The 27070-nt window shown below is 40.6% G+C and overlaps 1 protein-coding gene across 1 annotated transcript; it reads right to left on the reverse strand.

Annotated features, from left to right (window-relative positions):
- Positions 1 to 1429: 1429 nt before the first annotated feature.
- Positions 1430 to 26998, reverse strand: LOC100551988 (transmembrane protease serine 12). The gene is made up of 5 exons (XM_008103958.3): positions 26821 to 26998; positions 19989 to 20187; positions 16895 to 17157; positions 8220 to 8362; positions 1430 to 2691 (listed from the first exon to the last, which is right to left on the reverse strand). The coding sequence occupies exons 1-5, from the start codon at positions 26909 to 26911 to the stop codon at positions 2464 to 2466; spliced, it is 924 nt and encodes a 307-aa protein (XP_008102165.2). The 5' UTR covers positions 26912 to 26998; the 3' UTR covers positions 1430 to 2463.
- Positions 26999 to 27070: the final 72 nt, after the last annotated feature.

Consider the following 27070-nt stretch of genomic DNA (forward strand, 5'->3'; position numbering starts at 1 on the left):
ATTATCCAAGCCATTTTTGTAGTCAATGTTTTCAATATATCATGATATTTTTGTGCTAAATTCATAAATACAGTAATTACAACATAACATTACTGCATATTGAACTACTTTTTCTGTCGAAATTGTTGTAAAACATGATGTTTTGGTGCTTAATTTGTAAAATCATAACCTGATTTGATGTTTAATAGGCTTTTCCTTAATCCCTCCTTATTATCCAAGATATTCGCTTATCCAAGCTTCTGCCGGCCCGTTTAGCTTGGATAAGTGAGACTCTACTGTATATGAAAATACCAACGTCTTTCAGTTAGTTCAAAGGTAGTACAACATCCCTTTGCATCCTTAACAGTCTCAAGGTTTGTGCATCATTTTAAAAGGAACTACACCTATTGATCTAAATGGAACATGCTGCCTCAGAACATGGTTTCCTACTCTGGAGGTTTGAAAGCAGATGTTGGATGACCATCTGTCGGGGGTGCTTTGATTGTGCTTTTCCTGTATGGCAGGGGTTGGACTGGATGGCTTTTGTGGTCTCTTAAGTTTCAAAAAACAAGTTGAAGAATTAGGACTTTATTAGGAAAGTGCATCTTAGTAATTACTTATATTTCTATATGTAAACATGTATTCCCTTAAAGCAGAGCTTTCCAAACATTTCATGTTGGTGCTACACTTTTAGATATGCATAATTTTGCAACATAATGATTCAGTTAAATCACCCCTTATAGGAGATACGGACACATACATAAATTATAATAACAATATGTATGGGGACACAACATATCTTAAGAAAACCTTTCATTTATGTATTTTAAAAGATATAATTTATTGCTTATTTCACATAGACTCAGTTTCTTGTTATGCTTATATGACACATTGACAGACTCTAACCAACACTCTGTTATGACACACAGTTTGGAAAGCTATGCATTAAAGGATATGTTCCCTAAATTTCTTTGAAGGAAATTTAATATGTGTGGCTTTTTATGTCTATTGTATTTTTATGTATAGTTGTAAAAACTGAACAATGAAAAAAAGGGGACAGAAGGAATCATCAATTCATTTGAGACATAGGGCTGGGGAAGAATTCTGCAAATACTGCAGACTGCCGAAAAGACAAAAAATAGGTCTTGGAGTAAATCAAATCTGAACTCTCCCTAGAAGTCAAGATGACTAAACTTTTGCCCGTTGTATTTTAGACAGATTGTGAAAAGGCATAAGGCAGTAGGAAAAGAGGAAGATTGTATCACAATTGGAAGCTATGGCCCAGAGCTGGTAAGATTTAAGCTCAGCTGTTGATTTTTTTTTATTTCGTGTCAAAAGCATTGCATAATAAATAAATTTAAATGTGATGAAATAAAGGAAATCTCAAGCAGCTAAAAGCTGTTGATTACATAGTGACTTGGGAGTTATCTAATGGATCAATCACTGAAAATAAAGTGACAACAACATCAAGTTTAATGAAATAGCAAAGGAAGCCATTATTTCTAGTATTTAAAGCTGATTTGTCAAACACTCTTTAGTCTTAGAAATACCAGACAAAAGATTGTTAATTCAAGTCTATATTTGTGTAGTTAGAAGTCTATGTTTAGAGGATTTCTTCCTAGAACAATTGCTTAGGATATTATGATTTGTCAACATTTTAAAAGGTATTTATCAAATCTGCATTAAGGCAAAAAACCAAATACTTCAAAAATTAATTCTTATTCAGAAGCCCTCACTTTTTTTCTAAAGGTACATTTCCATGCAGAATTGATGCAGTTTGACACCACTTTAATTGCTATGGCTCAATACTATGGCATCCCAGAAGTTGTAGTTTTGTGAGGACCCAGCACTCTTTGGCAGAGAAAGCTAAAGATTTTGTAAAACTACAACTCCCAGGATCCCATATAATTGACCTGTGGAAGCTAAAGCTGTGTCAAACTGCATGAATTCTTCAGAGTATATGCACCCTTAGACAAAATCCATTGAAGAAATACATTAGAGTTCAAAACATGGTATCTGTATAAAATTGCAAATCATTTTATTTTATAAATTCTATTTTAAGTAGTTTCACTTGTATCATTTATGCATACTTATTTCAAACAGCATTGCCTGAATTCTATTAATCATCAGTAGAATATTGGATGGACAGCCATTCCTATCATATGCTACTTACCATTTTCATTGTTTGTTTGTTTTTAAAATCATGTTCATTTACATGTTTTATCTGTTTGGAAAAAATATTCCCTTTATTTACAATCCAAAAAGTTTACACATGTAAACCTTTTAAGTCTTTGTTGGGATTAGCCTTTTAAATTACAATGGAAATATATTTTGGAATGCAACTCAGGGATTAGAGTGAAAACAGTATCTGTTGATTGTGAAAAATAATGTTTCTTGTGAATGGTATGTGTTTCCAAGAGGAAGCAATAAGTCTCAAGGGGAATCCAAGATCATTCTGCTATAATGGATGGGAAGTTTGCACCTTCACAGGATATGGAAGATTACCCACCACATAGTCAAGAAACACTGGAACCTCGCAGCAGTGGCTTTACTACGAACATTAAAAACAATCCAACTTCTGTAATTGGCTGTGCGAACATAGACACCTGGATATCTTGGTCGACCACAACCATACCCAAAGCTGGTGATTCCTACCAGATAAAACCTGGCAGCAGATGGAACATAGCACATCAGAGGTCCACCGCTGTCTCCCTGGAATGTGCAAAACAAGATGGCATTGTGAGCTTTCATTGTAAATAAAGTATTCCCATGATTTTAAATTGGAGAAGGTTTGCAGTCCCATAAATCTTATTTGTCAGGTAAAAACACTGTATAAATCTGGATAGGATGAACAGGTTGTACTAGCTGGATTATAATTATGATGATGACAATGATAAATCCCTACTAATATTGCCTGCTGGTATTTGTTCAAAAGCTGATCCCAAAAATGAAACTAGAGGTCTCAAAGTGCATAATGATCTATTTTGTTCATTACACTATATAACACAATTTTGTTCCTGGGTTATAAATATTATCTTCTAATTGGTTCTATCATAAAAACATGGATTTTTTTTATTAAACTGAAAAAAGTTTTTGCTATAGTTTTTCAGTTAATATCTCATAGTCTCGGGCCAATTCAACATCGTTTGTGGCCACCACAAAAATGATGTTTCTGGAGCATAACTACTTTCAAAGTAAGTACCACACAATTAAACAAGAAATAACACTTTCAAACCAGGAAGAGAAACTTTTTCAAATTTTGTTACTAGTGTTACATATTCAGGAGCTGGAAAATGTTTTGGATGGAGGAAACGTGTGCCCAATACGTACTAAAAGAAAATAAATATTCTAAAGTTCCGCAACATTTATCCATTAGACCTCTCCCTGGATATTACAAAAAAATTAAAGGAGGCAAAGAATGGAAATATGCTGATATATTTTCAGACTGAACAGAAATACCCAGTTCATTATTTCCCATTCACTCACATTAGCACAGTACTGTATTAGAAAAATAATTTTCATCCCATCTTTGAGTCCTAATTACAGTAGACTCATTAACGTGATAGGAACTTGGTAAGGTAAAGGTTTTCCCCTGACGTTAAGTCCAGTCATGTCTGACTCTGGGGGTTGGTGCTCATCTCCATTTCTAAGCCGAAGAGCCGGCGTTGTCCATACACACCTCCAAGGTCATGTGGCCAACATGACTGCATGGAGCGCCGTTACCTTCTTGCCGGAGCGGTACCTATTGATCTATTCACATTGGCATGTTTTCGAACTGCTAGGTTGGGAGAAGCTGGAGCTAACAGCGGGCGCTCACTCCGCTCCCGGAATTTGAACCTGGGACCTTTCGGTCTGCAAGTTCAGCAGCTCAGTGCTTTAACATACTTCGCCACCAGGGCTCCTTAGGAACTTGGTAATAAACCATTAAGTTATAATGATTTCAAAAGATCTACATTAGTTGAGATGGACACCTGGATCAGTTGAGACTGACACCTGGTGTTCCCCCTTTCATCTTATTTTAATTGTGAGTCCATAGGCAGAAAACCTGGACCATCAAGCTTTTTTTTAGTGCCTAGGACATATAAGACACAAGAAGAGAAAAACTGAATTAGAGTATGCCTTCAGTTCTATTCTGAAACATGTCATATCAGAAAAATTGTCAATAACCTTCATTAAAACTTCTCTAGCAATGTTATTTCAATCTAAGTCTACTTCATTTTTGTCTCTTGAGTGCATGATATGAAACAAGTTGTTTTATGGGAGAGTACTTTTTTGGGCACTGAAAAAGAAAACACTTCTAAAGCTCTGCTGTTTTATGCCCTGGCAAAATCTCTGTTTTTCTGACAGATCAGAGATTGCTGTTTATTCAGTCTAATAACTAAAGCCATTGTCTAGCATAATTATATTTGGTTTTATACTATAAGAGGAGATTCTGCTCTAAAGGGGTTTTTGACTCTCTCTAAAAGATAATTTTTCTTACCCAATTTTTTTACTATTTTGGTGCAGTTTTGAAATACTACACACTTACTTAGTCGATCCCTCGTAGTTTGAGGATGATGGTCTTCCAGTTGTGGGGTCTTGAGGGTGGGTTCTTATGTGGTTGAAGAGACCTATTCTTGATCTGCATGTTCTATCGCAGTGAGGACATCGGTTTCCAGGTTAAAGGCGGTCCCGGTCAGGGTTGGCTTGACGGGCCTTCCTCTTGGCACATTTCTCCCTTAGGCCCTCCATTCGTGCCTCTTCGAACTCTGCAGCACTGCTGGTCACAGCTGACCACCAATTAGAGCGCTCAAGGGGCAGGGCTTCCCAGTTCTCAGTGTCTATGCCACAGTTTTTAAGGTTGGCTTTAAGCCCATCTTTAAATCTCTTTTCATGCCCACCAACATTCTGTTTCCCGTTCTTGATTTTGGAGTAGAGCAACTGCTTTGGGAGACGGTGATCAGGCATTCGGACAACATGGCCAGTCCAGCGGAGTTGATGCTTCATTTGGAAAAATGCTGCACTCGCAGAGCTCAGGCGGTGTTGTATTTCAGTGTCAATATTGACTTTTGTGGAGAGGTGGCTGCCAAGATAGCGGAAATGGTCAACGTTTTCTAATGTGACACCATTAAGCTGTATTCCTGGCATTGCAGAGGGGTTAGCTGGTGCCTGTTGGAAGAGCATTTTGGTTTTCTCGATGTTCAATGAGAGGCCGAGCTTCTCGTATGCTTCTGCGAAGGTGTTTAGAGTGGCTTGTAGGTCTTCTTCTGAGTGTGCGCAGACTACGTTGTCATTGGCATAGTGGAGTTCTATAACAGATGTTGTGGTGACCTTGGTTTTGGCTTTCAGTCTGCTGAGGTTAAACAGCTTGCCATCTACCCGATAGATGATTTCCACTCTGATAGGAAGCTTCCCACCAACAAGGTGAAGTATTATAGCGATGAAGATGGAAAATAAGGTAGGGGCAATAACACATCCCTGCTTGACACCTGATTCCACCTTAAATGGGTCACTTTGGGAGCCGTTGCTGTCCAAGACTGTTGCCATCATGTCATCATGGAGGAGCCGCAGGATCTTCACAAATTTGTCAAGGCACCCGATTTTTTGGAGGATGGTCCAGAGAGCACTGTGTCAAATGCCTTTGCAAGGTCAATGAATGCCATGTACAGAGGTTGATTTTGTTCCCTGCATTTTTCTTGGACCTGTCGTTCAGTGAAGATCATGTCCGCTGTTCCTCTGGAGGGGCGGAAGCCATTCTGGGATTCTGGGAGGGTGTCTTCTGAGACGGGAAGAAGGCAGTTTGCAAGAATTCTTGCGAGAATTTTCCCAGCAGAGGTTAGAAGGGATATACTGCAATAGTTCCCGCAGTCTGTTCTATCCCCTTTCTTGAAAAGGGTGATGATGGTGGCATCCTTGAAGTCTGCTGGGATTTTCTCGGTCACCCACACCTTTTCAATTAGTTGGTGGAGTTGTATCAGCTCAGGTCCATCCTCTTTGAAGATTTCAGCAGGGATCCCATCAGGTCCGCTGGCTTTGTTTTTTTTTTTTTTTTTTTTTTGTTGGCTGATGGCATTGCTGACTTCTTCCAAACTAGGCAGTGCTGCAAGCTCATCCCTGGTTTGTTGTTGCGGGATTTGTGAGAGGGCCTCTTCGGCCACATTGGAGCTGTGATACAGCACATTCTGGTAGTGCTCTTCCCAACGTAGTGCAATTGATGTTTTGTCCTGCAAAAGTTTGGTTCCATCTGATGGGCGTAGAGGCTGTATGCCATGGTTTCTTGGTCGGTAAATGATCTTTGTGGCTTTGAAAAATCCCTGAGCGTCATGGGTATCTGCAAAGTGTTGGATTTCTTCAGCCTTCTTTGTCCACCAGATGTTCTTGAGTTCTCTGGTCCTTCTTTGGACCTCAGCTTTTGCACTGGCATAGATCTTTTTCTTAGCAGCACAGTTGGTGTCTCTCTGCCATGTTTGGAAGGATTTCCTTTTGTTATCAATTAGCTGTTGGATCTCTTTGCAGTTATCATCAAACCAGTCTTGATGTTTCTTAGTTTGGTATCCAATGGATTCTTCGCAGGCTGTGATGATGGAGGTCTTCAGTTTGTTCCAGTGTTCCTCAACATTTTTGGCGTGTTCTGTGGGTAGATGATCCTTGAGTGTTGTTTGGAGAAGGGCTTGTTTGGAGGGCTCCTGAAGGCTTGGGTGTTCATTTTGCACCTTGTTTTTCTTCTTCAGAGTCTGTGTTGATAGCCATCGTGGATCGGATTAACCTATGGTCTGTCCAGCAGTCATCAGCACCTGTCATGGCTCTTGTGAGAAGCACATTGAGGCAGTCTCCAGCACGTGTAATAACATAGTCCAAGAGGTGCCAATGCTTTGACCGAGGGTGCTTCCATGATGTCTTGAGCTTGTTTTTCTGGCGGAAGAGTGTGTTGGTGATGACAAAGTTGTGCTCTCCACATTTGGTGAGAAGCAAGATGCCATTCGAGTTGCTGTTTCCAACCCTGTCTTTTCCTATGATCCCTGGCCATAGGTCGGAGTCCTGTCCGACTCTTGCATTAAAGTCCCCCAGGAGGATGATTTTGTCCTGCTTAGGTATCTCCGATAGGATGGTGTCCAGCTGACAGTAAAAATTTTTCTTGATGTCTTTGTCAGCATCTAGTGTTGGTGCATAGGCACATATGATGGTTGCCTGTTGGTTTTTTGGCAAGGTTAATTTGGAGGGTTGAGAGTCGTTCATTAATGCCAGTGGGTGCTTCAGTCAGGTGCTTCACCAGGTGATTTCTGATAGCAATGCCAACTCCATGTATTCTTTGCTCTTCTTCAGGCAGTCCCTTCCAGAAGAAGGTGTAGCCTCCTTTTTCTTTCTTCAGCTGTCCCTCGCCTGCTCTCCAGGTCTCCGGAAGGGCTGTTAGGTCGAAGTTAAAGGGTCCCAGCTCCCTTGCAATGATAGCAGTCCTGCGTTCGGGGCGTTCACTGTCGGTGTTATCCAACAGTGTCTGTACATTCCATGTTCCAAAGTTCATTTTTCTTTTTTGGCTGCAGAGTGGTGACTCCTCTGGAGGTGGCAGTCCAGTCAGGAATAAGAGAGGCAGACTATGTTTAGGGCACCTTTTCTAGCCCCTTCCCCATGTGGGGTGAGCAGAGCGGATCCTAAAAAGGGCTGCTCAGTCATGGATACAGTTGCTGGACTACTCAACTGCCTCGGACCTTGAGGTAGAGCGACTGAGTCCATATCCACCATCCATGTGCCAGTCTGTGACTAGGGGCTTCCAGATTTCACAATCCTGCCCCCATCGCCACTCGCTGATCGCCATGCGACTTTTGTTGGTTTGTTTTTATTTTTCTTGGAAGATGCCTGTGTGTGATTTTTATTTAATGTGTGGAGGTCGGTTAGTGCACGGCCAGTCAACACAGTCTTCACAGAGTGAGGTCCCAGCTGTGGTGTGATTAGCACAACGACAGTGCCTTCTCTGTTGCAACCTTCTTCTGCCTTCACAGCTGTTGTAACATGTACATTATCCTCCGCCTGCTCTGCCATTGAGGTCTTAGGGTCTTCGGATTGTGCTTGGTCTGGATCCTCCCCTGTGGCCCCTCCTGGGAGTGCATGACTCCAGTGGTTGTGCCCACAGCTTCATTGGGACACGCAAGCCCCCTCACCATGACAAGGTGACAATCCATCGAGGGGGAAATACTACACAACACAGCATGAATTGTATCATCTGCAGCTGTACACAGGAATTAGTGGATTTTTCTCCATCTTACCTGGCAACTATCAACCTTCCCACTTTCCGTGCCAGCACAGACCATATTCCATGTTATTCTTCCTCCATACCAGTTGTATCGATTACATGTACTCCGTGGAATAATTTCTACTTGAGCTTCTTGTAATATAAGTTTCGTCTGACCTGTTTACAAAACACAAAATACTACTTGAAATAGTGTAAGATAATGTGGTCATTTTGCAAAATTTTTGAGTGTTGCCAGTTCTAAAGCCAATATAACTCTCCTTAATGCATCTTACCAGCATTCCATGTATTCAAGATAATTTACATTAAATGCTAAAACAAAGTTCTAGCATTCTGGCAGTGTGTTCTGGAGCTGTTTAGTAAATTTGCAGCAAAATCTGGTTGGGCAGCCAGCACAAACTCCAGGTATATATATAGCTATGGATAAAATCCAATTTCCTCCTGCAATTTTTATGTTGTGCATACTGTAATTAACAGTATTTCTAGTTTTCTACTATTGTTCAAATCCTAAAAATGTGAAAGGTTGAAAGTAGGGGACACATGTATTTTAATTAAACACATGTCCCCAGGTATACCTGATAAGAAGTTTATTTTTTACCACTATTATAAAATATAAAGTGTGTAATCAGCTCAGATGAATATAAAGAAAGTGCAATGAGTTTAGACACCATTACCATCATCATTACTGTATGTGCCAGCAATATATTAAGCCTTTGTGAGACTTGCCAAAAACATTTAAATAAAGCCAAATCAATTACTCATTTAATTTATCTCCTTCAACGATCTACCATTTTTTAAATCCATGTTATGTAGAACAGTCCAAAGAATGTAAAAATTAAAATATAATTTGCTCAGCTACACAATGTTTTACAAAATTCGCATACATTTGGCAAAAGCCGGAAAGATTGCTCTCTGACAAAACAAAAAACAAATTTCAGTTTCGGAGTTGATGTCAACAATTTTTATTGAGAACATTCTTTATAAACTGTGCTAAAGAACAATCAAGAGAACTGTGTCATCAAATACATGAACAATGTAAAAACCCATTCTGAGCAAATTGCTGGATAGAAATAAAGGTGGTTATTGTTATTACTGAAGATAGCCTCAATTTCAGCAGAGCCCACACAAAATTTCCCCCTGTATTTTTGTGTCAGATAAAGTTCTGAGACAAATACTACATCTGCAAAGTTTTCATGCACTGTCACTTTCACTGTTTTTCATCATATGGAAGATAGGGCAAATATTCTTATCTAATTGATGACCAGATGGCTGTAAATGCTGGAATCAAGCCAAAACTTGGGTTTATAGCCAGCTAGGATCAGGCTAGGAAGTAACACATTGGAAGTGTCTTACAATGTTACTTGAGCAGTGTTGTTTTGAAAAAGTAACATAGCAAGTTGTAATACTATAACTTATGACTGCAGTGCTTAACATTTACTCCTTACTTTTAACACTGCTTTTTGAGATCATTTGGGTTTTTTAATACTTATATATTTAAATAATTGTTTTAAAATATTTCAAGGGTAACTAAAAGTCAATGCATTAATAATGTATCAAACTAATATGTTTTTTTTTAAAGCAGCATTATATGCTGTGATAAAATGGCACTATAAGGAAGTGGAATGCAACAATAGATTGAAAGAACTTCAAGGTTTTTAGAAGTTTTTTAAAAAAACCTATTTGGGGGGAACTTGAAGGGAGGAAATTTCAAAACAGCCCAATGAAGACCGAGAAGGCTTAGTGGGCACAACTAACTACCTAAATTTTATGGGGATGAATAGATAAACACCAGGGTGGAGTCCAGTAGAGTGTCTGGGATCCAAAATGGGAGTGTGTTATTTGTTTTACAGGGTACAAGTTTATGTTAAATTGTTAACTGTACTCCTATACTATATATGAAATTGTTTCTTACAATATTGAAATACACATGCTTGATCAGAGGCAAGAAATTTAGAGTGCTATCTAACATAACTACAAAGACACTTCAGCCAGCCTTTGGGTCTGATCTGTGAAATTGTGCAGAAGATTCCCCCCCCCCCCCCCAATTAATGAATTGATTTTAAACCATCTTCCTTTGTAGGCTCAGGTTAACATTCCAAGCACTTTTCTGCAAAGTGAAGACTGATTGACAAGCTTCGGCTTTTCTGGAAAACCTCGCTGCAAAATAAACTTCGGAATGTTAGTGCTGCTAACCACCAGGGCTGTAGCCAGGTGTGTGTGTGTGTGGGGGGGGGGGGGGGTAAGGGGTTCAAAAATCTGGTTTACTTATGAATTTTAACTGGTTAACCAAATCCACATGAGTGTCCACTGAAGTTTATCGATTTGCGTTATGGAACTATTCATGAGTCGATAAAAAAAGTTTCAACCCCTCCCCCCCCCCTTTTTTTTTCTGGCTATGGCCCTGCTAGCCATTTTTTATTTCTTTTAAATCAAATAATCAACATGCATTCTGTGAAAGACTGGGTACATTTCTAAATGTTTTAGAAAGGTCACAGAACGCAATGTTTCTTCAAATTGGGTGAGGTTAAAAGCTTATGCTTCAGCAGATAGTGTTTGTTACAATACAGACCTTTCTTCTTCCAAAAATGTTTAGAAAGTTTTAAGGTTACAAACATGCTGATCAATAATGAGTAAAAGAAGAACTGCATATGATTTCTGCAAAGATATGAAAATGAATTTGTTTGATAATTAATTAGCCAAAACTGATTGTTCCAAGAAGTGACAAGGAATATCTACCAGTTTAGTGTCAGAAAAGGAAATGAATGAAAACAAGTTTGCTTATTTGTAACTGGTTCTTCAAGCAGTCATCTATGAACTTACACAAATGAGTTATCTGCATCTGCATAGTGCATTTTTGCAAACTTTTAAAGTTATCACAGGAATGTTTCAACAGTAGTTCTACTTACTCCTTGCATATTAATGTGTTTCCTTCCTAAACCCTCAGTTCCCTTGATCCCGAAGTAGTAGTCAAGGATTTAAGGAGAGGCAGGACACAATGAGGGGAGGATTGTGAGTTCACAGTTGATCACACAAAAGAATCAATTACAGGCAAGCAACCTTTTCTTTTTTGTGGTCTCTGTAACTCACATGAATTGATACTAGAAAGCTACTAACCCAAGAAGGAGGGAGCACTATGCCATACCCTCTTGAATATAATCTCTGCCAGAGACCTAGTGTCTACTCCGTAGTGTGAGATGAACGCCAAAGCCTGAGACCATGTAGCAGCCCTACAGATGGGATGCAAGGGTAAACCTCTCAGGAAAACTTCCAATGCCATTGTTTTCCTAACTGCATAAATCTTCTTCACATGGACAATAGATCACTTGCTGGGAAATTCACAGGCCAGGCAAATAGATGCTGCAATGCATTTGGAGAGCTTTTCGAGTTAAGTAACCTTATATTACAAGAAGCCATTGCCTCAAATGACTTCCGAGATAACTGAGAAAGGACTAATTGCAGATTCTACTAGGCTCCAACACAGGTGAGCGTAAATTCTTGTGTCCTTTCAGTAATTTCTTCACCAAAGGTCGAGGAAACAAGAGGACCTGGACATCAAAAGCATAAATATTTCTGGTGTGCAGACACCAAAGCATTGCCTTTTGAGGAACTTGATTTCTGTCTTCAAGAAGGAAGGCTCCTTGGGCCCAAGAATCTAAAAAAGTCCTTAGAAACAATACCTGCTGGTATCATTCCAGGTGAGATACCTTGTGGTTTACAATTTCAGAGTATTTGGAAAGCAAGAGGCAGACACTTGCATGCGTGAATGATTAATGAATATAATGAATATTGATAATGAATATAACAAAATAGGATGAAATCCTGTTGACGAAAGCAGCTGCTACCACGGCCATATACTTGGTGAACACATATAGAGCAGTGTACAACTCAAAAAGGAAAATAGGTAAATGAATGACTTTTTTCCACCATCAAAACACAGAAATCTTCTATACTGTGAGATGATTTCATTATAATATAGAAATTTAAGTCAAGAGTGGCAAATCAACAGCTTTTCTTCACCAGGGGAAGGATATTGTTAAGCGTAACCACCCTGAAACATCCAGGTTAGATGAAGAAATTGACATCTTTGAGATTTAAAGTGACAGTCATACCTTTGGGACACAATGAAATGAGTTGTTGAACAGTGGAACTCACTGCTTCAGAGTGTCTGTTTCAGAGGCTTTGAAGCAGAGGCTGGATGGTTATCTGTCGAAGGTATTTTGATTGTGCTTTTCCTGCATGATAAAGGGTTGGACTGGAAGGCCCATATGGAGGGAACCTTCAGTGCAGCTGAAAGAATGAGATAGCTCTACTTTGAGCCTGGATGAGCCCAGCCTGCATCTGAGCTGTTAGTAAACCTAAGGTTGGGCCTGTTTAGCCTGTGATTGTCCCTGTACCTGACTTGTCAGAGGACTCTGGGTTTGGGTCTGAGATTTCCATGCAGCCAGAGTTGGATGGAACTGCTGTTCCAGGCCAGCCAGTTTGTCCCAGAGGATTCTGGGAACAAGCATACAATGGTTTCAAGCAGGCAGCTTGAACTGCATTCCTTGGAAGAGTCAAGGTCAAACTATCCCTTGGCAGATGGGCATTTCAGTTGTGATAAGTCTAATGAAGTTGACAGAAAGAGAGTCTAATGAAGTTGACAGAAAGTGTCTAATGAAGTTGACAGAAATAGAGACAAAAAAGGGAAGTTTTGATATTCTCTGCTTGCCAGCATACAAGAAGTGAGTTCTGCAGCCCCATCCCCAGCCCTGCTCCTGCTGCTTTAAGGAGGAAAGGAAGAGGTTGGAAGAGGAGGCCTTAAAACATCTGCTGGACGCTTCTTGTTGTTACCATTCCCTGCTTGCCAGCATACAAGAAGTGAGTTCTGCAGACCAGCCCTGCTCCTGCTGCTTTAAGGAGGAAAGGAAGAGGTTGGAAGAGGAGGCCTTAAAACATCTGCTGGACGCTTCTTGTTGTCACCATTCCCTGCTTGCCAGCATACAAGAAGTGAGAATAGAATTAGAGTATTCTAATTTTGAGATGGGATCCAACCAATTAAACCGGGATTCATTGGGCCTTTTGTTCTTAGAGTACAAGTGCCTTACTGAAAGTCTAAGCCGCCTTGGACTACTACTAAATCGATTACAAAATCACCAAAGAGTCTCCATGGACAAATTGCAGACAGATAAGTACTTACTAAATGATGGTCCAGCTGAGGTGGTCTTTGGGGGGGTAACCCTCGGGGGGAGTTTTCCAGGAGACAACGGTCATGGAATGCTCATTTGGGGAATATTGCCCTTTTGGGGCAAATCCTGACGACACCTGTCCCTGGTCAAACCAGAAATCTAGGAAGGCCATGGGGGCAGATCCGCCTCAGCAGACGGAAGCGGAGCCATTGGACATCTCCGTAATCCTGCAAAAGAATCCAAGAACAATCACCAAGGCCCAAAAGCCGGAAGATTGCTGCAGATGTCGTTATCTTTCCTTAAAGAACTGGATTACACCGCAGATTCTCTACATGAATGAGTGGAAAACTGGAATAAAAAATCTATCAATTGCCTTATAGTTACCCCTAAACGGCCTTTTTGCCCTCGCCGGAATAGATCTCCGTGGTTCACGGATGCATTATGTCAGATGAAACTTGAGCGGAAGAGATTAGAACGTAAATGGCGCAAGAAACCTGATGAAACATCGAAGTCGGCTCTCGAAATACATCAGAAAATCTATGAAGCAGTCACCAGAGAGGCCAAAAAAGAATATAATTCCTCACTGATAGCTTCCGCCAGATCTCCACCTGCTCAAATATTTAAAATTGTTCGTAACATCATAAATCCAACCCATCCAGCCAAAGATATGGCTAGTCAAGATATTACAGCAGAGACCTTTCAGAGCTACTTCATAAATAAGATCAATCTGCTTCGCGAAGGGCTACCTCCCACAGAGGACACATCGAGGGAACTAGAGGCTTTCTGACCATCTAGTGACAAACTTCTAGAACTTTTTGTGCCATTAGAAATAGAAGATCTGGAAAAGACTCTAGGTGCAGCAAGACCAACTACCTGCTCCCTCGACCCTTGCCCCTCTCGGTTGGTTAAGGAGTGCTGGGAGGGATTACAAGATCCCTTAAGGAACATCATTAACAGCTCCTTGGAACAAGGAATTTTCCCAGAGTGTTTTAAAGAAGCAGTGGTTCACCCTCTTCTGAAAAAACCAAGTCTAGACACCGCCATACCTAGTAACTATCGTCCAGTTTCAAACCTTCCGTTTTTGAGCAAGGTGACTGAACTGACAGTGGCAGGACAGCCACAGCAATTCTTAGATGAGACTGCGGGCTTAGACCCCTTTCAATCAGGCTTTCGTTCAGGTCTTGGTAGCTATTACTGACGAAATTCGCTGTCAGTTAGACCGAGGCGGAACAGCGCTATTGGTACTTTTAGACGTTACAGCTAGATTTGACACCGTGGACCATGACTTGTTGATCCATCGACTGGCTATGTCTGGTGTACGAGGTTTAGCTCTTAAATGGTTCAATTTGTTTCTCCGGGACCGGAGGGTGGAGTGATTAGGCCAAAGCTCTGAGAGCTCCTGCCTTTGCTTGGAGTTCCCCAGGGTGCTATCCTTTCACCCGTTATTTAACATCTACGTCCGACCACTTGCTGGACTAGTGCAGAGCTTTGGCATAGAGTGCTACCAGTATGCAGATGATACCCAGCTACTCTTGCATCTCAAACCTGGGGCAACCGCGATTCCTGAGAACTTTGAGCTGTGTTTGGAAGCAGTGATGAGTTGGCTGCGAGCGAGTAGACTAAAAGTGAATCCCGCAAAAACTGAGATACTCTGGCCCGGCCAGCCACCAGAGTTAATCCAGTCACTAACTGATTTCGATGGGGAAGTTCTGGTTCCGTCTGCTACTGTTAAAAGCCTTGGGGTTGTGTTGGACTCATCGCTGACGATGGAGGCCCAGATCACTGCCATAAGTAAGCAGGCCTTTTTTCATCTCCGCCAGGCAAGCAAATTGGCATTCTACCTTTCAACAGAAGCATTGGCAAAGGTAATCCATGCAACAGTCACCACTAGGTTGGATTATTGTAATGCCTTATATGCCGGCCTTCCGAAGACAAAAACCCAGAAGATCCGAATGGTCCAAAATGCAGCAGCGAGGCTGCTAGCGGGATCATCTATAAGATCCCATTACACCAATTCTGAAACAACTGCATTGGCTACCAATAGAATATCGGATCTCTTACAAGAAACTGATCCTGACATTTAGAGCTCAAAATGGCCAAGGACCATTATATCTTGGGGACCGCCTCATTCCTTTTTTCCATCAGTGGTCACCTTGATCCTCCCAGGAAAGTCTCGTATTGGGCCCTAGGGAGGTACACCTGGAAGCTACAAGGCGTAGAGCCTTTTCGACCTATGCTCCAATTCTGTGGAACTCATTGCCTCCATATGTTAGAGCAATGTCGGAGTTGCAATCTTTTGTCAAAGCACTCAAGACTTGGCTGTTTGGTTGTGCATTAAAGTAAATCAGATCTAATTTGCCAAATAGTCACTGTTGAATGTTTTTATGTTGAATTTTTTTATATTGTGGAATGATATTTTAAATTGTAAGTCGCTCGGAGCACTCTGGTGGAGAGCTACTAATTAAGAAATAAAGTGAAGTGAAGATGAAGGAAGAGGCTGTTAATGAGAAAAGGTTTTGTGCAAACTTCCCATGGAAAGTGGCCTTGATCTGAGCTTTAAGAGGAACTGCTTCTGAGAGAGATTTTCAGAGGTGGTAACTTTGTTTATCGAGGGAGTGATTCCTGTTTATGAACTCATGTTTCATAGAATCCTGTTTCATGCTCCTGTTGACTTTCATGTCAAGTTCATGTAGCCTTGTATCGAGTTTTGTTCCTGTCCTTGTTCTTGCTCTTGGGGAATTTTGGATTATCCAGTCATTGTTTCTGAAAGTTTTGCAATTTGGGTTTCCTGCTCCAGTTAAAGATCCTGTCTTTCGCTCCAGTTTTGTTCCTATTCCTTGGACTAATCTTGGTGCCTTGATTCCCGTGTTCCAGTTTTGATCCTGATCCTTGGACTAGTTTTGAGACCTTGTTTGGACTTTATTCTTATGTGTGACTTTCATGGACCTTTGCTTCAAGATTCTCAAGTATTTTGTACCTTGTGAACTAAAGCCTTGTTTCATTGACTTTGAACTTTGATTTGCTATTGCTTACATATATTTTTCAATAAACAACTTGCTTTGCTTAAAGTCTGGGGCTCCAGTGTGTCTCTGCAGCCTAGCGGTGCAACAACACTCCTAGGTGTTTTCACAAATTCTATCATAACTAAGTATTGCCTCAAAGAGGAACTGCTCTAGAAAGACCTTACCTCTATAATCTACTATATGGCAGACAGGTGTAATCTGTTGTGCAGTGAAGCAATGCAATTCAGCCTGTAGCATGGCCATAATCCATGTAATAACGCCAGAAGCTTCCCAAGATGCACTGCACAGGTACAGATAATCCATTTGTGCGAGTCACAGATGCCGCATAAAACTATTTCATATGTGACATGTATAATTAAAGACTTTTTAAAAGTATATGTCTAAGCATGAGTTTGTGTTCACTGACAATGCACATTTCTCTTCAAAGAATGCATGAAATAGTACCATTCTCAAATGATTCTCATTTTTAAGAACAGTTTAGTTTAAAGGAAAATAAAAGTTACCTTTCTCCCTTGCTCGTCCCCATCCAGCAATGTAACATGGGTATGAAGGTTTAATCAAAACATTTTCAGGTAAGCAGATGGGTTGAATATAGTCATTGTATTTGATAGGCCTTACAAACGTAAACAAGGCAATATCATTTTCATAGTTATCCTTATTATAACTAGAATGGATTGTGATAATTTTCACCCGGCGCATTATAGTATGAGGGCTGTGTTTATGAAGATGATGCAAGCCAATCACAGCCCTCCAAAGGGCTGGGTTCCTAGGACAAAACAAAATCCCCTATAGAATCAATTATTATTTTTAGAATTGTTACATTAAAAATTAGAAACGTGAGTCTTATTTCTTGTGTCACACTGTGTAACATCAATAAACAGGAATGAAGAGACAAATCAAATAATGAAAGTATAGCAAAAATGTCAACATAGTATAAAAGCAACGCAGCCAGCATATGGATGTGACCTGCTGGATCAGACCAAAGGTCCATCTAATTTAGCATCGTCTATCTCACAGGAGCCTGTTATATGTCTCCAGGCTTAATAGCATATAAAGGTGATCAGTCCCTCCTGGCAAGACCATATAACAAGCATGAGTAATAGCCCCTAGATAGTCCATAAATTGTCCTAATTCACTTTTAGAGCTATTCAAACTAGCAGACATCACACTTATAAAAGTAACTGAATGGTAATTTAAGTCAGTAATCCCTGCTCCCCCCTCACCATTGCATATTCTGCAATATGTTATTCAGTGGGTGTCCTCACACATTACCATAATTTAAGCCATTCAGACTTGCTAACATAGTGGTAAACTACGTTTCAGTGTCAGGCATGACTCGCTCCAGTACAAAGCCTTTTTTTGTTTGTTTTGGGACCAATGTTAAATCTTGATTGCCAAAATGAATGCACAAATCCTAAAACCAGGAATTAAAGAACTGTCAAAGTCATTCTATAATACTTATATGCACTTGGCAAGCATTTCTTGGATAGCAACCATTCCATATTGTATATCAATCTTCCTCTGAAACTAAACAAAATTTCATGAGCAGTTTCATAGAATCATAGAATAGTAGAGTTGGAAGAGACCTCATGGGCCATCCAGTCCAACTCCCTGCCAAGAAGCAGGAAATCGCATTCAAAGAACCCCCGATAGATGGCCATCCAGCCTCTGTTTAAAAGCTTCCAAAGAAGGAGCCTCCACCACAGTCTGGGGGAGAGAGTTCCACTACCGAACAGCCCTCACAGTGAGGAAGTTCTTCCTGATGTTCAGGTGGAATCTCCTTTCCTGTAGTTTGAAGCCATTGTTCCGCGTCCTAGTCTCCAGGGCAGCAGAAAACAAGCTTGCTCCCTCTTCCCTATGACTTCCCCTCACATATTTGTACATGGCTATCATGTCTCCTCTCAGCCTTCTCTTCTGCAGGCTAAACATGCCCAGTTCTTTAAGCCTCTCCTCATAGGGCTTGTTCTCCAGACCTTTGATCATTTTAGTTGCCCTCCTCTGGACACATTCCAGCTTGTCAACATCTCCCTTCAACTGCGGTGCCCAGAATTGGACACAGTATTCCAGGTGTGGTCTGACCAAGGCAGAATAGAGGGGGAGCATGACTTCCCTGGATCTAGATGCTATACCCCTATTGATACAGGCCAGAATCCCATTGGCTTTCTTAGCAGCCGCATCACATTGCTGGTTCATGTTTAACTTGTTGTCCACAAGGACTCCCAAGATCTTTTTCACATGTACTGCTGTCTAGCCAGGCATCCCCCATTCTGTATTTTGCATTCCATTTTTTCTTCCAAAATGAAGTATCTTGCATTTATCCCTGTTGAACTTCATTTTGTTAGTTTCGGCCCATCTCTCTAGTCTGTTAAGATCGTTTTGAATTCTGCTCCTGTCTTCTGGAGTGTTAGCTATCCATCCCAGTTTGGTGTCATGATTTCAGCATGGTTGCCAGCTGTTCAAATTTACAAAAACCAAATCAAATCCTGGGGTATATCATAATTTGGAAGTGGAGAAAGAGAAATTCTCTTCTGACCTGTAGTTTCAAATGGGTTAAATAACTTCTGTGCTCTGATACCATCAAAATGGGAACCTTGAATCCACATGATACCCTAGCTTCAGTGAAAATGATCCTGCCCCAGTTTGATCCCACTAACATCACTTTCATCTGTTTTAATCTGAATCTGGTCTTCAAAGCCACATACTTCCCCACTACTAAAAGTTATCTGGATACAAAACGGTGTTTCTGGCATGGCACAGTATCAGATTATTTTATGTAGCTGTTGTCCATGGAGATGACGATAAGGGTTGGCGAGGAGATACTGAAGCTCTGAAAAAAGACGAAGGGTGTGATTCAAGTCGATGACAATGGAGACTGATGCCAATAACAAGGGTTAATTTGTCATCCATGCAGTAAGCAAGAGCAACTTTGATATCGACAGGGAGAGTGATGTACTGAGCACAATCCCATTAATGGTACTGACTCATATAAGATGAAGAATAAAAATGTCACAAGGTAGGACCTTTTCTCTAGAGGACCCAAAAACTTTAAAACTAAGCCAGGTATCTCTACTACAAAACCCAAATAAACTTTCTCCACCTATTCTTGTACCCTTATCTCCTTGTCTGGGCTTCGACTACCGCTACAAGTTCCTGCTTTATGACGGTTCAAAGTTCTGACAAATACTCCATGCTTAAGAGATGTACCCCCACAATTTGTATATATAACCAGCTCTTCACATTTGCTGTGTTAGGAGCACAGGACTGCGATAAAAGTGAAAAACAGAGGGTTTTTTAAAAAAAAAATAATCTTTTTTTATCTGAGAGAACACTCTTCCAGGAATTTCTAGATCCTCCAGCATGATTCTATGATCAAATTTTGGAAGTTCACCACAGAATTACAGTGGAGGACCTAGAAATTCCTAGAGAAAGCATTATAATCAAATCCAGAAATAAATCAATCAGCAAAATGTGGAGGCTGGCAGTCTTTTACTTGTACAATTTCAATGTACTATGTCTGGGCTTCTATAATGCTTTTTTGGACACAGGTCTTTCTAATGTCTAAAACTGAAAAGAATTTAGAACAAAAAAAGTACATACATTGATGATCTTGTGCAGTGTGCTGCTGTCACCACTGAGTTGTTTGTAATTAATGATGCACCACATAGATGGATATATCCTAGGCCAATTTCATAAATCTGAAGACTAACTTGCCAGGGCCATGCTCCAGGGAAAGCATCGTGTCCACCTACAATCCGAGGCCCTGCTCCTCGACCAAAAGTAGGTCTTAGTCCACATTCTAGAAATCAAACACAATTATACTAGTAAGGTATGGTATTTTAAGTGTCTTAAAAATAGCATGCATTTAATAACACAGCAGTTTCTACACAGATAGTTAGTGTTTAAAACTGACCAGTGTGACATAGCAGATGTTAGTGAATCATTTTCAGTTAGAGAAAGGAAGCAAATCAGAATGCCTCACTGCACTAATGAATCATTCTTTCACTTTATCAGAGATTGATTAGCTGAAACCTTAATAAAATACAACAAAAGGATACCTGATACCAGCATTGTCAGAGTTTTATATTATTTAGGTCATTTCTTATGTGAAAATGGGTAAGTGTTTGTAAGAATTATGTCCTATCCATGTATGACCAGCAGCAATCAAGACACCTGCTAAAGACTGAGTGCTATTAATAGAGACTGAGTAAATCTTGAGTTAGTGAATGTGAATGTTATTGTGAAGGTGATGGTGACGATGATGGTGTTGCTGTTGGAAAGCTGTTGGAGTGGAGCTGAAGAAAGCTTGAAGATAACATTTTGTTTCACCAGTTGAAAGCTGCTGATAAAAGCCAAGGACTGTTATGTTTGTATATATTTTCATATAAATCTTTCTTTACTAAAAGACAGTTTGTTTTGGGGTTTTCTCCTTGGACGAAGGGTGCAGCTTCCGCAGAAGGGGTTGAATGTTTGGAACCCCAGTTTGATAGCTGCGACAAGCATAATTTTTTTCTACATAAACTTACTTTGGATGACAAACATCCTGTGACATGCACATCATAACAACACATTTGAAGGATAAGTTATAAATGTAAATTATGAACAAAGTACAATAATTAATATTGTAACCTTTTTACAAATCATTTTCTTATGCTCATAGTATTGGAACAAACTTGACAACTCATCAAAACTTATACTGTGAAAATCATGAACCACCTTGGGGCTTGTACAGGCAATCCCCCAGCTACAAACATCCAACTTACAAATGATTCCTAGTTAAGGGGGGTGAGACAACAGGAAATGAGAGAAATCTACCCCTCAGAAAGGAAATTCAGTTCTGAGTTATCTAGGGGTAAAGGTGTCTTCACTGAAGCTTTACTTCCAATCCTTGCTTCCACAACAAGCCATTTTTTTCAAAATCCAAGCATCACAGGGACAGAAAGTGAGGCAAAATTCTCTGAACAAAACAGACAGCGAAACAAACACTATAAGGGTGTTAATCCTTCCCTATGCTATCCAAAGTTTGTTTGTAAGTGTGTGTGTGTATAAACATACACTCACATTAAAAAATGTCTTGTATTTTATGTTAAATGTGCTATGATTTGTATGGTTTTATATTGTGAGACGCTTTGGGTCCTGTTAGGAAGAGAAGCCAAATATAAATATTTTTTAAATTCCTATTATATTATTACTATTATTATTATAATTACATTTTTAAAATGTCCCTGTCCCAAATTATATACAAATTTAACTTAAGAACAAACCTAAAGAACCTATCTTGTTCATAACTTCTTTATCTTCTCATCCCCTTCTCTTCCCTGCATCCATGTTTTTACATGCCATCTCAACTCAGTTCTTGGCTTACAAAACCTAGGAAATTGAAGGAGCCTTGCAAAGTGAGGCTCCAGATATGGATTAACCATTTTGTGTTCAAAGGGGGCAGAGGTTGATCTCGGAACAATCAAGAAGTATATTGGATTTCACTATATAACATGATTTTTCCTATTTGGTTCTATCATAAATACATGGAAAACGTTTATTAAACTGCAAAAACTTTGTTTTGCGGTCTCCATAAAAGGTGAAAAATGGCATATGAAAGGTGAAAAATGGCACATTGAAAGGAATGGCAGCCACAAAAACTAATTTTCTGGAGTTTAACTACTAGTTTCAAAGTAAGCACCACACAATTAAACAGGAAATAACACTTTATTTATTTATTTATTTAAAACATTTATATTTCGCCCTTCCCACCCTGAAGGGGACTCAGGGCAGAGCACAACATATATACGGCAAACATTCAATGCCGAAACATAAAATAAACCATAAATATACATAAACACTTATGTTATCTTTACATTAAAACCACTATTTAAAACAATCACAAGTCAGCTGTGAAATTTCCTATTGCTGCCATTATTGCACCGCCCCAAAGGCTTGGTCCCACAGCCAGATCTTTACCATCTTTCTAAAAGACAGGAGGGAGGGGGCTGATCCAATCTCACCAGGGAAGGAGTTCCATATCCAAAGGGCAATCACTGAGAAGGCCGTCTCTTGTCCCCACCAATCACGCCTGTGATGGTGGCGGGACTGAGAGCAGGGCCTCCCCAGAAGATCTTAATCTCTGCGGTGGCTCATAGAGGGAGATGCGTTTGGACAGGTAAATTGGGCCGGGGCCGTTTAGGGCTTTATAGGCCTAACCTAGAACATAATTATTTTTTTTCAAATTTTGTTACATAGTGAGGAAAGGACAGTTTTTAATGATGGGAAACATCATACTCACTAGTACAAAAAAATAAGTGATAAGGCTGGCAACTTGACAGGGCAACCATATTTACAAGGGTATACGTGAAATTAACTTTGTGGTTAAATAAAAGAGTTTGCTGGATATTAAAGAGGACACCATTTAAAGAAATGAATGAGAATTATATGGAAGAAGATTGTCTTGACAATCAAGAAGACAGAAATACATGTGGAGGCGAAGATGCTGAGAGAGGAGTTCTATTTTTTAAATGGGGTTCTATTTGGGGTTTTTTAGGGGTTTTATGAGAACATGAGATGTATACAGTTGTAGATTTTAGCTGGAAGAATGAATCTGAGATGGGTTGGAATAGATAAGTACATCTGGAGAAAGAAGGTGAATTAATTTTGGAAAAGATTTGGAGCAATCTGCTGAGCTGAAAGAATTTAAAAGTGTGGTTTTGAAGAACTCTGTTGAGACTAAAGATTTTTACGCCACACAAGAGATTATAATCTTGGAGGTTAATGAAAAAGCAAAAAGGGCACAGAACAGAGACCGGAATGGATTTTGCCAAGGGAGTTAAGGACATGGAAGCACACAGTGCCCTAGATCAAGATGGTCATGACTAGATCAACCTCAAGCCTTTTTTTAATATAGTGGCTGAAATATGGGAAAATATGGTTTTGGTTGCTTTATTTTTATCTTAGGATAATTTTATCATCAGATAGACAGATGTCTTATCTAAGTCCGATCGATCTATACATGGAAGGACTTTACGGGTACTTGTATATAAATTGGTTGATATCAGGCTCAAACAGTAAAATGCTATTATTTAGATGAAGATATTTTTTGAGATTTCTTGTTATAAATGACCTGTAAAAATAGATTTGGAGAGCTAGGACAAACATGTAATTATGTTAGCTGATAAATATTAATTATATGATTTGATAAAATTACTAACTTTTTTATAAAAAGAACTAGGTGTTTGGGTAAGCTTTGATTTGTATTCTTTGCAGGTAGATATACAGAGAGGATAGTAGCTATATAGGAGAGGTGTGTGACCAAGATGATCAGATGGTTCTGCAAACCAAGCCATAGGATGAAAGTGTAAGATAGTTTTAGCTTTGAGAAGACTGGCAGGTGACACAACTATTTTTAAATATCTGAAGGGATGTCATGTAGAAATTGAACAAACTTGAACCAATGGATTCAAACTGCAAGATACAGATTCCACCAAAACTTTAGGGGAAACTTTTAGGGCAAGAGCTGATTGGCAATGGGATGCACTGCTTCAGAATGTGATGGACTACCCATTTTATGGTGCTCTGTTGTAAATAATTTAGAAGTCTGTTTTTCTTACAGTGCTTATGACTGGCTCAGGCAAATCTTGCCTATTTGTAAAAGTCTGTATTTATTTATTTACATGAAAAATCATGACCTATCATGAAAATGTGTTTCCCCTGAAAGCAGTGTCTCACGCCCACCACTGGACTATAACACTCATCAATGCCAGCTAGTATGGCTATTGCGGACAATTCCAAGGATGATAGGAGTCATGGTCCAACTTACAGCTTTTGGGGACGCCTGCACTAATGGGCAAATCTACCCTGCAGAAGTAGTGCAAGTCGACACCAATTTTTAATATAGTTCAGTGCTGTGGAATCCTGAGAGTATTCGTCTAGTGAGGCAAACTAATAAACCTGCCCAGGCCCTGAGATCTTCAAGAGAGGCCTTTCTCTCGGTCCCACCTCCATCTCAAGCTCAGTTGGTGGGAACAAGAGAGCGGTCCTTACTTCTCGGTGGCTGCCCCTCGACTCTGCAACTCACTCCTTCTTCTTCAGGGAAATCAGAATGGCCCCCTCCCCTGCTGTCTTTCGAGCAGTAGGCTAAAACCTTTTCATTCAGGCATGCTTTTAAAGATGAGGGTGTTTAAGAGGTAATCAGGAGGTGTTGTATTTTTAACTCTGAATATGTTTTGATGGGGGACGCCTGGCTAGACAGCAGTACATGTGAAAAAGATCTTGGAGTCCTTGTGGACAACAAGTTGAACATGAGCCAGCAATGTGATGCGGCTGCTAAGAAAGCCAACGGGATTTTGGCCTGTATCAATAGGAGTCTAGTGTCTAGATCCAGGGAAGTCATGCTCCCCCTCTATTCTGCCTTGGTCAGACCACACCTGGAATACTGTGTCCAATTCTGGGCACCACAGTTGAAGGGAGATGTTGACAAGCTGGAATGTGTCCAGAGGAGGGCAACTAAAATGATCAAAGGTCTGGAGAACAAGCCCTATGAGGAGCAGCTTAAAGAACTGGGCATATTTAGCCTGCAGAAGAGAAGGCTGAGAGGAGGCATGATAGCCATGTACAAATATGTGAGGGGAAGTCATAGGGAGGAGGGAGCAAGCTTGTTTTCTGCTGCCCTGGAGACTAGGACGCAGAACAATGGTTTCAAACTACACGAAAGGAGATTCCACCTGAACATTAGGAAGAACTTCCTGACTGTGAGAAGGGCTGTTCGGCAGTGGAACTCTCTGCTCCGGACTGTGGTGGAGGCTCCTTCTTTGGAGGCTTTTAAACAGAGGCTGGATGGCCATCTGTTGGGGGTGCTTTGAATGTGATTTCCTGCTTCTTGGCAGGGGGTTGGACTGGATGGCCCATGAGGTCTCTTCCAACTCTACTATTCTATGATTTTATGATGGATAGAAATTAATACTGGGTTACTGTCCGTTTATTGGGCTGTATGGCCATGTTCCAGATGCATTCCCTCGTGGCGTTTCACCCACATCTATGGCAGGCATCTTCAGAGGTTGTGAGGTATATTGGAAACTAGTCAAGACGGGTTTGTATGTGTGGAAAGAGAAAGAACTCTTGTCTGTTTGAGGCAAGTGTGAATGTTGCAATTAATCACCTTGATTAGCATTGAAAAGCCTGGCAGCTTCAAAGCCTGGAGGAATCCTTTGTTGGGAGGTGTTAGCTGGCCCTGATTGTTTCTTGTCTGGAATTCCTGTTTTTGAGTATTGTTCTTTATTTACTGTCCTGATTTTAGAGTTTTCTAAATACTGGTAGCCAGATTTTGTTCATTTTCATGGTTTCTTCCTTTCAGTTGAAATTGTCCACATGCTTGTGGATTTTAATGGCTTCTCTATGTAATCTGACATCGTGGTTGTTGTTAGAGTGGTTCAGCATTTCTGAGTCCTCAAATAATATGCTGTGTCATATTATACTATTATACTATATTATAAATAAATAAATAAAACAGTATTTTTAATTTTAATTTTTGTATATTTTACACTGGATACCATGGCTTTTATGTCAAACTGTTTTAAGTCCCCTTTTAGGAGATAAAGCGGAGCATAAGTAAATGTAATAATAATCACCCTCCCCCTTTGGCAGAGAAGACTGAAGATCTTGTAAAAATTACAACTCTCAGGATTGTGCAGCACTTGTCAGAAAATATATTGGTGAGGAAGGCCCCTTTTTGTGTGCAAATACACTGCAGAATGAATGTGGCTTGATCTCACTTTACACACAATGCTAGGAAATCAGGGGAGTTGTAATTTTCCAAAGTCTTTAGACTTCTGGGTTGCTGTGAGTTTTCTGGGCTGTATGGCCATGTTCCAGAAGCATTCTCTCCTGACTTTTCACCCACATCTATGGCAGGCATCCTCAGAGCTTGTGAGGATGGAAACTAATCAAGTGGGGTTTATATATCTGTGTAATAATGTCCAGGGTGGGAGAAAGAATTCTTGTCTGCCCGAGGCAAGCGTGAATGTTTCAATTGGCCTGCTTGATTAGCATTGACTTCTCTGCCAAACAGGGCTGGGGCCTTGCCAAACTAACCTCAGGATTCCAAAGCATAGAGCCATGGCAGCTCAAATGGTGTCAAAGTGAATGCCTTCTGCAGCGTTGATGAGCCCTTTTCTCTCCTGCTACCAAGGTTGTCCTTAACTGTGCTCTTGAAACGAATTCCAAGGAGCCTGTTGAAAAGGGATCTCCCCCCCCCCCCCACGCATTTCCCAACGAGCAGCCCGGTCGCGCGCCGAGAGCCTCCCCCCCACGCGCCACGTTTCTTTTCTGCGCAAGCGCGACACCTGGCGGCGGGTCGGCGCTCGACGATGGAGCTACCCAGGTCAGGCTTCTCCGACGCCTTCCGCCACTATGCGGCGTCTCGCTTCCCGGAGAGACCCGGGCTCACCCACGGTAGAGTTCTCCTCGAGCTGGGCGTCACTCAGCAACATATACAGCGCCGGGAGAGAAAAGATAGCGGGGAGAAGGCTCCGCCGCATCGTCTGTCAGCGAAACAAAAATGGCTGCCGGTTTGGACTTCGCTCCCTCACGCGCGCTTGCCTTCGGGACGTTGGGCATCACGTGACCACGGTGAGCCGTAAGGTCAAAACAAAAGTTTGCTTTGAAACGTGCGAGCGCGTCCTGTGGCCCCATTTACT

Source organism: Anolis carolinensis, chromosome 2 (assembly GCF_035594765.1).
Source record: "Anolis carolinensis isolate JA03-04 chromosome 2, rAnoCar3.1.pri, whole genome shotgun sequence".
NCBI classification, from domain to species: Eukaryota; Metazoa; Chordata; class Lepidosauria; order Squamata; family Dactyloidae; genus Anolis; species Anolis carolinensis.

What these genes read in the sequence shown, in the direction of transcription:
- LOC100551988 (XM_008103958.3), bottom strand. Translation starts at nt 26,911, where the DNA reads ATGCGGCGGAGCCTTCTCCCCGCTATCTTTTCTCTCCCGGCGCTGTAT. An exon ending in CACTGCACAAGATCATCAAT is followed by an intron (nt 17,158 to 19,988) that starts GTATGTACTTTT and finishes GTTTTGTCCTAG; the next exon opens with GAACCCAGCCCTTTGGAGGG. An exon ending in GGAAGGTTGATAGTTGCCAG is followed by an intron (nt 2,692 to 8,219) that starts GTAAGATGGAGA and finishes TGCACATTCCAG; the next exon opens with GGAGACAGCGGTGGACCTCT.